The sequence below is a fragment of the Bos mutus genome, chromosome 16 (assembly GCF_027580195.1).
Source record: "Bos mutus isolate GX-2022 chromosome 16, NWIPB_WYAK_1.1, whole genome shotgun sequence".
Taxonomy (NCBI): Eukaryota; Metazoa; Chordata; class Mammalia; order Artiodactyla; family Bovidae; genus Bos; species Bos mutus.
In genome coordinates this window covers 21,279,295-21,289,133 of record NC_091632.1, presented here as the reverse complement: position 1 = coordinate 21,289,133, position 9,839 = coordinate 21,279,295, and the positions used below count along the sequence as shown (strand labels likewise).

General features: G+C 46.4%; 1 protein-coding gene across 2 annotated transcripts in view; it reads left to right on the top strand.

The window, feature by feature from the left end:
* Positions 1-205: 205 nt before the first annotated feature.
* Positions 206-9,839, top strand: part of RGL1 (ral guanine nucleotide dissociation stimulator like 1) — a 129,274-nt gene continuing 119,640 nt past the window's right edge. For both annotated transcript variants that reach the window (XM_070384813.1, XM_005893091.3), the window contains exons 1-2: positions 206-429; positions 1,405-1,515. In XM_070384813.1, the coding sequence (XP_070240914.1) occupies positions 1,454-1,515 (62 nt within the window). In that variant the 5' untranslated portion in view covers positions 206-429; positions 1,405-1,453. The remainder of the gene's footprint in view (positions 430-1,404; positions 1,516-9,839) is intronic.

Here is a 9,839-nt window from a genome sequence, read left to right as displayed (position 1 = left end):
AGGGCACCTGGTGGCCAATCAGGAAAACCTGATCCACTAGAAAGGGTGGCTGGCTGCCGATCGCATTCAGAGCTGGAGAAATCACGGCATGCTAACTTTATCCGCGGGATTTCAGAAAGGGAGAGTGTGCTCCCGAGCACAAACAGGAAAGCCTGACATCACGGAGCGGCGGGGTGGCGTGGGGAGGAGTCTGCGGCGCCCTCGTTCGCCGGCTCGCTCGCCGCGCTCCCTTTGTGGCCGAGTCGCGCGCACCGGCGGCGGCGGGCGCGTGTCTGTGCTCCGTGCGCGGCGGCCGCGCGGGGCCGGGGCTTGGAGGCGCCGCGGCGGAGACGCGCGGGGATCGCGTTCGCCTGGGAGCGGGGCGCATCATGCCGCGTCCACACACCGGAGAGAAAACTGAGAATGAAATTGCTTTGGCAAGCTAAAATGGTAACGAGAACTCTCTGCCTTCTCCCGACGCTGCTCTGGTGGGGAATCTTCTCCCGCTTTCTCTGGGCGGGTTTTGGACTCCTCGGAGTGAGCGGAGCCATCCGATCCCAGACTTTGGAGCTCGGAGCTTTCTCCCTCGGCTTTCTCCGCCTTCCTCTTTGCGTGTCTTCTGCCTTTAAACCATACTTATTTTTCTCAGCAGTTGCCTTTGGTGTATCTGGGCTGATGTATGTCAGCAAAGGAAAACTTTTCAGGCAAGAGGTCTGTGAGTCTGGGTGATCCGCGGAGCGCCTCTGAGTCCCAGCGGCTCTTTAAACACAAACTTCAAGTTTAGGGAAACCCAGGGGGTCGCTGCACACAGCCGATGTGTTGCTTTTTTCTGCACTTGCCAGGTTATTTGACGGAAATAAAAACTTTTTCCCTCCCGCTAACTTTCTGGGTTACCAAACAATAAGAGGAGAAAAAAGACATGCGAAGCATTTCGTTCCAAAGGAGCGAGCACTCAGCATTTTAAACACTTATTTGTGGCAGAGTTTAAAAAGCAGTTTGCTCCAAGAACGGAGCCACTTGTAAAGAGACAAACTCTTTCTGCCAGTGGATTCTTTTTCCTCTCATTTAAGGAGGAAAAGTGAACCAGGACTAAACTTCAGTTTCTTTAAGAAAGAAAAAAAAAAAGACTTTAAAAAGGTATTTAAGATACGTGAAGGAATCTAGGAAGAATAACTAAATGGAAAAGCCCTGGGCTCTTGATAGCATAGGAAAGAGCTGGGGGGCCAAGAAAATCTCAGTATTCCGTCTATCACAGTGTGTCTTATGTTGCTCCGATTGTAATGTTTATTTTGAACAGCCCGTCTTATGCCCTGAGTGCTGTTGTAAGCAGCGAAGCAGCAGGGATAGATTGTGGTTAGTGAAGAGGGAACAAACAAACAAACAAACAAACAACTTTTTCTGTTTCTTTGTCCTGTCTCCTGGCAGAGCTCGATTCAGGACTGGGGTGAAGAGGTAGAGGAAGGAGCTGTTTACCATGTCACCCTCAAAAGAGTCCAGATTCAACAGGCTGCCAATAAAGGAGCGAGATGGCTCGGGGTGAGTAAAGCTGGGGAGACTGTGAGCCTTGGACTTGCAGGGCCTCTTGTTCTGTGAATATCATTATTATTTAGCAGAGGCAGGTTTTTTTTTTTTTCCCCTCCGTTTCTTCTCTTTGGGCCTTAAAAAGGAAACTGCCAATGACCAAGTGTTTGCACTAGCCATACCAGTCTGTTTTTGTACTTATTCTTTTCCAAAGCGTCTCCCTTAGGTTTGTCAATAATTCAGAACCTCTTAGAAACATCTTGAGGTATTTGGAAAATAGAGTGAGGGTGGAGTGGCAGAAAGTAACATAGAGTAACAGGACCAGAAGATAGCACCGAGTCAGACAAGAGCCGTTTTGCCCCGCTGGCATCCTTTCTCTCCGTCTCCCCCGCTTTTGATCCTGACAGCCCTTCTCCCACTCCTGTTCCTTTACCAAGTGCCCAGAATGCTCAGGGGTGCTGGTCCTCCAAATCGGCCTCCGATGGGGGATGGCGCATTTCCCATGGCTGCATCCTTTACACGGGATTTAGTGTCCACCACTTCATGTGTCTAGTGTGTGGAGGGATGGGGATTTGGAGAAACACTGCTTCCATAAACAACATCCCCCCCGACCCCGCCTCACTGCTGAGATTTTAAAGTATTGGGTGAGATCATGTGAGTTATCATTATCTCCTAATGGATCCTTCAGCATATCCCAACTAAAGGGGCTGTAGGAAGCCTGGGCAGACACCATTATGTGGAAGAACGAATGAGTTATTCATCTGGAGGTAGAAGGACTCCTCTGAGAACAATGAGAGGTGACAAATAAGCCTTGAGAAAGAAGATAGCGGTAAGCGAACAGAGGATGGAGTGTGGTTTCCCTGGGCCTTATTCTGGCCATACTCGGGCTTCACAGCTGATGGGCTTGAGAACAGTGAAGATTATGCACCAGCATCCAATCTCTACTGGCTTTGGGTTTCAGAAAATTCATTTTTTTTTTTTTTTTTTTCAGTTTGAGCAGCAGTCAAAGGTCAGGTGTGAAAGAGGACAGGAAACAAAACTGCCCAGGGCTTTAAGACCAGAGGCAGCATGTGACTTGTAATTCCTGGAGTTTAAGGCAGGATGGCCAGCAGCAATGATTTCCTCTTCCGTGGGTCTTCTGGGCTGCTGACACAGGAGTTCACTGCTTTGGGCTTCCCCAGCTGCTTCAAGTCAGGCTGCGTGTTTGGGGTTGAAGTACCACGCTCTAGGGCAGTCAGTTGTTGCATCTGCAGGTATGGCCTAGAAAGGTAGGAGCTTTTCCTTTGAAAGCCTGAGGTCTTCACTTATTAAGCAGGTACCTTACTCAGAATATGATTTTGAAATTAATCAGATGCATTACCAGCAGACCTGATAGGAAAAGCAGAACTAGAGTTCTGACAAGTCATCACTTTATTTTTGGTGGTTGCGTGTATTGCATTTTATTTAAATGCGGTACTGATGTGGTTTGGCCCGAGTATTTCAAAATGATTCACAAGCTTCTGAAGCAGCTGCCTTCAAAAGGGTCATTACATTTTCTGATGCCAGGTTGTTCCTCTCTTTATAATGAGACTGATGTTGCTTGGACAACAGCTTTAGTTTTTGGCCAAACGCAATAGCCGTGAATGAGTAAGTCAAGGGAAAATGGACAGGTTAACTCTGTAGGTCCCAAACACAATGAGGTATGGTTCATTTAGATGTCCCCAGTTATTTGGTAATTCTCACTGACCATTGTGCTCACGGGACTCCTCTTCTCTCCGCCTCCTCACAGACTCCTCACATTTATGCCCAGCTCAGAGTTGGTTCATCCTGGATTTAGCAGTAGAGCTGAAATACCAAGAGGGAAATATGTGAAAAGATTGCTTCTAGTTGATGGAGGGATTTGTCCCCTCCTCCCATTTCAACAAAGTATGATTTGCTGTGATCACCCCTCGTGCTCAGGAACCAGTTCTAGGAACCCTCCCACCCCAATCCCCCTTGTTTTCTTGTCTTCGGTGTCCTGTTGGGGAGCACTGTTTTTGTCCTTGGAAATTCCAGACTTAATTAAAAGTGACTCAACCAATTGAGCCATAGCAATTACAAAGCTTTTCTCTTTAGGCCTGTGAGTGGCTTCTCTATACTTGTTTTTCCAGTCACCCTTTCAGAATTCTTCAGAGCAACCAGTTTTATTTACTGACTTATTATTGACCTATAGCTGATGTGCACTCCGGTGTTAGTGGTCCCATATGCTACATGATGATTTGACATTTGCACACATTTATGAAATGATCACCATGATAATCCTAGTAAGCATTTGTCCCCATACAAAGTCACTGCGATGTTATCGACCGTATTCCTCACGTCAAAGCACCTGGGTTTATAGTGAACCAGAGACAGAGATGAGGTGAGCTCATGTCAAAATATGACAATGGTTCATGAGGAAAGGTGGAGTTGTGATTATCTCTTTCCACATGAGGAAACTAAAGTCCAGAGAAGTTAAATCACTTGCTGGGGTCACACAGCTAGGAAGTGGTAGAGGCTGGATTTGAACCCACATATTTAGTTCCTTGCTAAACAAGGAGCTGCCTGGGACCTGAAGGCTGCTTCCGTAGTAGTGGAAGAGGCATTGACTCGGAAGAGCAAGGGTGCTTAGAATATACTTTCCCCACGTATTACCTGGTTCAAGATGCAGGACATGCAGCTTTCTTTTCTTTATGCCTTGAGTGACAACTTGAGCTGCAAATCGAGGTGCTTGTTGTGAAGATGTGTTTCTTGTTGATAAGCTCTCCATCTTGGCTGTGTAAAGTGTGGGGCACCAAAGACGTGCGAGCTTATGTAGCACCTGAGGGTGGGTAGGACGCTCATTACAAGTCTGTAAGGCTAATTAGGAAAGCCTAAGTGACTGAGTGGGCTTCCCAGGAATCTGCCTGCCAATGCAGGAGACCCGGGTTCCATCCCTGGTCTGGGAAGATCCCCTGGAGAAGGAAATGGCAACCCACTCCAATATTCTTGGCTGGGAAATCCCATGTAGAGCCTGGCGGGCTACAGTCCACGGGGTCCCTAAAGAGGCTACAGCCCACGGGATCCCCAAAGATTTGGAGACAACTTAGCATCCGTACGATAACAACAAAGTGACTGAGTATAACTTTTGTAGTTTCTAGTACTCTGATCACAAAACAGAATTAAGATCCAATTTGGGAAGAATAACAAAAAACATTACACATCCTTAGATGTGAAGTATCATTCAATCCAAAACGTTGAGGACATTGTTTGTTTTGTTTGTGAAATTTTGTGTTCAGTTGATCTTTTGAAGTAACACCCTCTGTCTTCAGTTGTAAGTATACAGCCAGCTATGGCCCAGGCTGGATTTAGTGTATATGCAGCTGTGACTTCGCTCACTGACAGTGAAGTTAGGCTGGGCAACTTTGAAAAACCAAATATTATTGAAATACTGACTCAATTTTCTCTTTACAATAACATCTTAGCCTGGGATAATTTTACCCAGCTATAACCCTCAAAGAAAAATGGTTCTGATTATGTCAGAGAATCATAAAAATCTCAGGGCTGGAAGAGACATTAAAAATAATGTGTCCAACTGTTCGATTAAGCTTGTAGAAGAATTTCCAGTAATTTTTGGAAGAGCAAATGGTGAAAAGTTATTATTCTACTTTGGTCCCAGTGTTGTGGTCATACATTGAAAATGAAATGTAGAAACAATTTAGGAAAATATCAGTATTCTCTGGAAGCAGGAAATGTCCCATTTTAGGAGGACTATTCAAATGGACGGAGGAAAGGGGAAGGGCTTCAGTGTCCAGAGCCCATTTTGCTGTCTTCAGACTATGACAGGCTGAGGGTCCAGAGACATCTGTCAAACCCAAGGTTATCTCATAGTGGGGATATTTGTTTCACAGGCAGGATTGGAAGAGTGCGGTCACCTCTGCAAGGTCTGTGGGGAGTGGAATGGTTAGCAGATAGTCACATGGCTTTTCTCGGTTCTGGGCTTCTGTGGCCCGTGTGTGGGGCCCCAGTGCCTCCCTGCCCTTCGTCCCATGTTTATCTCCCACAGAGGCCCTTGTTGGGTTGAATTGAAATATTTGATAGCTGGGAGGCTGGTAAAGATAATGAAGTGGGACAGGAGAAACAGAATGCCTTTAGAAATAAAAGGAACTAGAACTCTGTTCTGGGTCCTCGTGGGTCGTGTGAGTGTAGCGGGAAGGTAAGCACGAGTCAGTCTGGGTGGAGACGCTGACCTCAACTTGAGTAGACTGTTGGGATTGAGTCTAGCTGGTGTTTCCGTGGCCCTGCTATCCACAATGCCTTTAAATGGCGTACAGTTCTTTGAATTTTCAGCTCCCTTCACTTCTGGGAAGCTTCTCTGATCTCCCTGGCCTGGAGGAGGTACCCCTTCTGCGTGTTCCAGAAGCATTCTTTATCTCTCTGTCATTTATTTACCTCCCTCTGCTGTAACTGTTTGTTTGTATTTCCCATTAGACTCTTAAGCCCTGTGAAGTGGGAACTGTGACCATCTAGTTGGCAGAAACTCAGTATTTGTTGAATGAATGGATCAAGCTTCATGCCTTCTGGGGAGGCAGATATTATCTTGATAAATATGAAGGTATGGTTGCTCCTGACTTAAAACCAAATTAGCATGAAGATGTTAGCTTATAAAGAAGAGGGGTGCATGGGAGTGAGAAAAACTAATTAGCTATGATTACAGCTGTCTTACATCCTTTCTATAACAAAGCAGGGCCCAAACAAAGGTAGTGATTATTCATTTTAACCAAAAAAAAAAAAAAAATCATGGCAGTGAATTAACTTGCCTTTAAAAGCCCAGAGGTCCAGTTGTATTGAGTGCTGAAGAAAGAAAGGCGATGCACAAGTTAGAAAGTGTTGGCAAACATTACCATCATGTGTGGTCGTGTGGTTGGAGGGCTCAGGAGCAGGGTTTTGGAATTTTTAGGGGATAAGCCTAGAGAGGCCCTCAGTTTATAGTTCGTCATCCTTGTTTTCATCTAGGAAAACAGGCCCTTGGGTTGCCTTATTCTGGTATATCAGAATGTTTAATTTAAGCTTTAGAAAGTAAATTCCAAAATTTAGCAACCATCTGTAAAAGAACCAACTGGTATTTTTCATGTTGACCATGGGAACGTGTTTCTAAAATAATCCAATATTATGGCACGTGGCCTCCACCCATCAAGAAGATACGGTAAATTTCAGTTGCCTGAGCTATTGTTGTTACCTTGAGTGCTTTCACTGCTTTCAGAATCTTCTGGGGTCTGTGTAAGGAATATTTAGCACGTAAGCCAAGAATATCCATTTCAGTTCAGCAGTTCTGGGGACACTCAGTCAAGTTCAAGATACATGTCTGTCCCCAGCAAATACATAACAGTGTAATCATGAGGCTCATTAACTCCTGTGCTTACAGTATACGTGTGGCCTCAGCTGTGTCCGACTCTTTGTGACCCCTTGGACCATAGCCCGCCACGCTCCTCTGTGCATAGGATTATCCTGGTAAGAATACTGGAGTAGGTTGCCATTTCCTCCTCCAGAGGATCTTCCTGACCCAGGGATGAACCTGCGTCTCCTCCGTCTGCTGCATTGGCAGGCAGATTCGTGACCACTGTGCCACCTGGGAAGCCCCATAGTATATGTGCCGTAAAATTAATATTATAAACATATTTCATTCTTATTTCTGTCAAATTTTAAAGAAAAATTTCCTGGGGTTTTAAATTTAGCATGGAAAGACGAGGAGTAAAGTCAGTACTCCGCCTTTCCTCTTCAGCTCTTAGCTTGGATTCTCCGCTGCCCCATCCCACTTATTTTGGTTTCCTTTGTCCACAGCATGCATATCCTTGTATGTATCCCCTTTCTACATAATCAGAATCCTGTAGTGACGGACCTCTACACATTTTGCACTAAAATATGTAGTAATAGGCTAAAATAAGTAAAATGTTTAAATTTCTACCCACATAGGAAAGGAAAAAAAAAAAAAAAGATGTCTGTGAACAGAGCAAGGCAAATACTGGTGAAATGGGGGAAGATAGGGAGTCGCTTTGTTTCATGAGAGATGCTCAGCAGGCTCGTGTGTGGGTTGCTGATGAGTGTGGCTGTCCCCACAGAGTTGATCTGGAATCTGGAATCTGGGCAGTTTCTGGGTTGATTGCTAGTGAAACACCCACGGTGAACTCCCTCGCTGCCATTGCCGCTGTGCGTTTCTGTCATCTGCATTGGAGTCTGCTAACCTCCCCTTTCATAGGATCCATTGATTGACCAACAGCCTACTTTATGCCAGACACCCCGTTAAACCTTGGGAATCCAAAGTGATACAAGACATACCCCTTATTCTTCAGGAGATTTCAGGTCGTAGGGGAGACAGAAACGTAAGCTAATTACCATGTATTGTGCTCAGTGTGACCAGTGCTGTGTGAGACATCAGCGTTGGGTGTTAGGGGAGCCGAGAAGGGTGGTGTGTATATCAGGTGGGTGTGCGCACTCCTGGAAGGCTGCACGGAAGCAGGGTCCTTTTGTGGTGAATTTGATGGATGATTAGGAGTTAGGTGAGGATGTGGGGGGCACTGGAGGCAGGCATTCCAGCCAGAGAGCACAGTGTGGTAGAAAGCGTGGGGGCCAGAGATGAGAGCCCCTTGTGAGGCTCACCCTGGGGAAGAGGGAGGGGCGCCTGGGCGGGCAGTGATGGGCAAGGACCCCAGAGAGCAGGGCTGGAGCCAGGTCTGTGCTGAGCTGTGGAATTTGCTTGGTCCTGAGCACTGGGTTGTCATCACTGAAGGGCTTTTGGCAGAGTGGCTGGGTCAGATTTACATTTTAGAGAGATGACTGACAGCTGAGGGATGGATGCCAGGGGAAGGAGCTGGACTAGGGAAGGAGGCTGACGTGGTCATGAACTGAGGAAAAAGACAAGGACCTGGGTGAAACCGGGGCAGTGGAGCAAAGAGGGTGGGGTGTAGGGAGGACTGATGTTGAAGCTGAAACTCCAGTACTTTGGCCACCTGGTAAGAAGAGCCGATTCATTTGAAAAGACCCTGATGCTGGGAAAGATTGAAGGCAGGAGGAGAAGGGGATGACAGGGGATGAGATGGTTAGATGGCATCACCGACTCAATGGACATGAGTTTTTGAGTAAACTCCGGAAGTTGGTGATGGACAGGGAGGCCTGCTGTGCTGCAGTCCATGGGGTCGCAAAGAGTCGGACACGACTGAGCAACTGAACTGAAGTGTAGGGAGAGTGGTGGGAGTAGAGGCTGATGAGAGGAGGCCTGGCAGGCGTGGATCTTAGCCACCTGGGGTTCAGAGAGCAGGTCAGAAGCCTTCTGGCTTTCTAGGGTCAGCAGCACCTTCTTCTCATTGGATGAAATGTCCTGGGGACTTCAAGGCAGGCTTGCTCCATGTAAACACTAGCGAATGTCCTGTCGGCATGCCCTGAAGACCAGACCCAGGCGTGCCTGCTGTGTTCTGTCCAGAGACGTAGTCTCGGATCTGGCTTATGAATGAGGGGCAGCAGGCACTGCTTGTTTCTCAGATTCCAGAGTTCTTTGAAGAGCTTGTGGTTTCTGTGTTTTTTTTTTTTTCCTTCTAAAGTCTTCTGTTTCCTTACAAACTAAACAGATTGAATCTGTAGGCCACAGAGAGAGAATAAATATGGAACCCACAGGACTATGATTACAGAGTTGTATTTTAGACAACGGCAGTTAAAGTTATAATTGTGTTGTTAGAGACACAAGAAATTTTATGGTTAGGTGTTCTGGTCTCTTTCTTTCTCCCTGCTCGATGTCTTTAAACTCTTTCTATTTATTCTGGCTGTTGGCATGACCACTCTCAGAGGCTCAGTCTGATCGCTGATTCTACTCGTACAAAAGAAGAAATTTGGTAAGATCTAATGCTTCCTTTTGGGGCTTCCCTGGTGGCTCAGATTATAAAGGATCTGCCTGCAATGCAGGGGACCTGGGTTTGATCCCTGGGTAAGAAAGATCCCCTGGCGAAGGGAATGGCAACCCACTCCAGTATTCTTGCTTAGGAAATCCCATGGACAGAGGAGCCTGTTGGGCTACAGTCCATGGGGTCACAAAAGAGTTGAACATGACTGAGCGACTAAACAGTGCTTCCTTAGTTTTCCACCTACCACAGTCCTAATCTTTCTCTCTTATACACACACACAGACATGCACACACCATAAATTGAAATGTCTTTTGGTATTATATTTTTTTAGGATTTGGTGCATCTTTCTAATGTCATTTCATGACCTCTTCTATATAACTTCCTGGAGCTTCCCTGGTGGCTCAGAGGTTAAAGCGTCTGCCTGCAATGCAGGAGACCTGGGTTTGATCCCTGGGTCGGGAAGATCCCCTG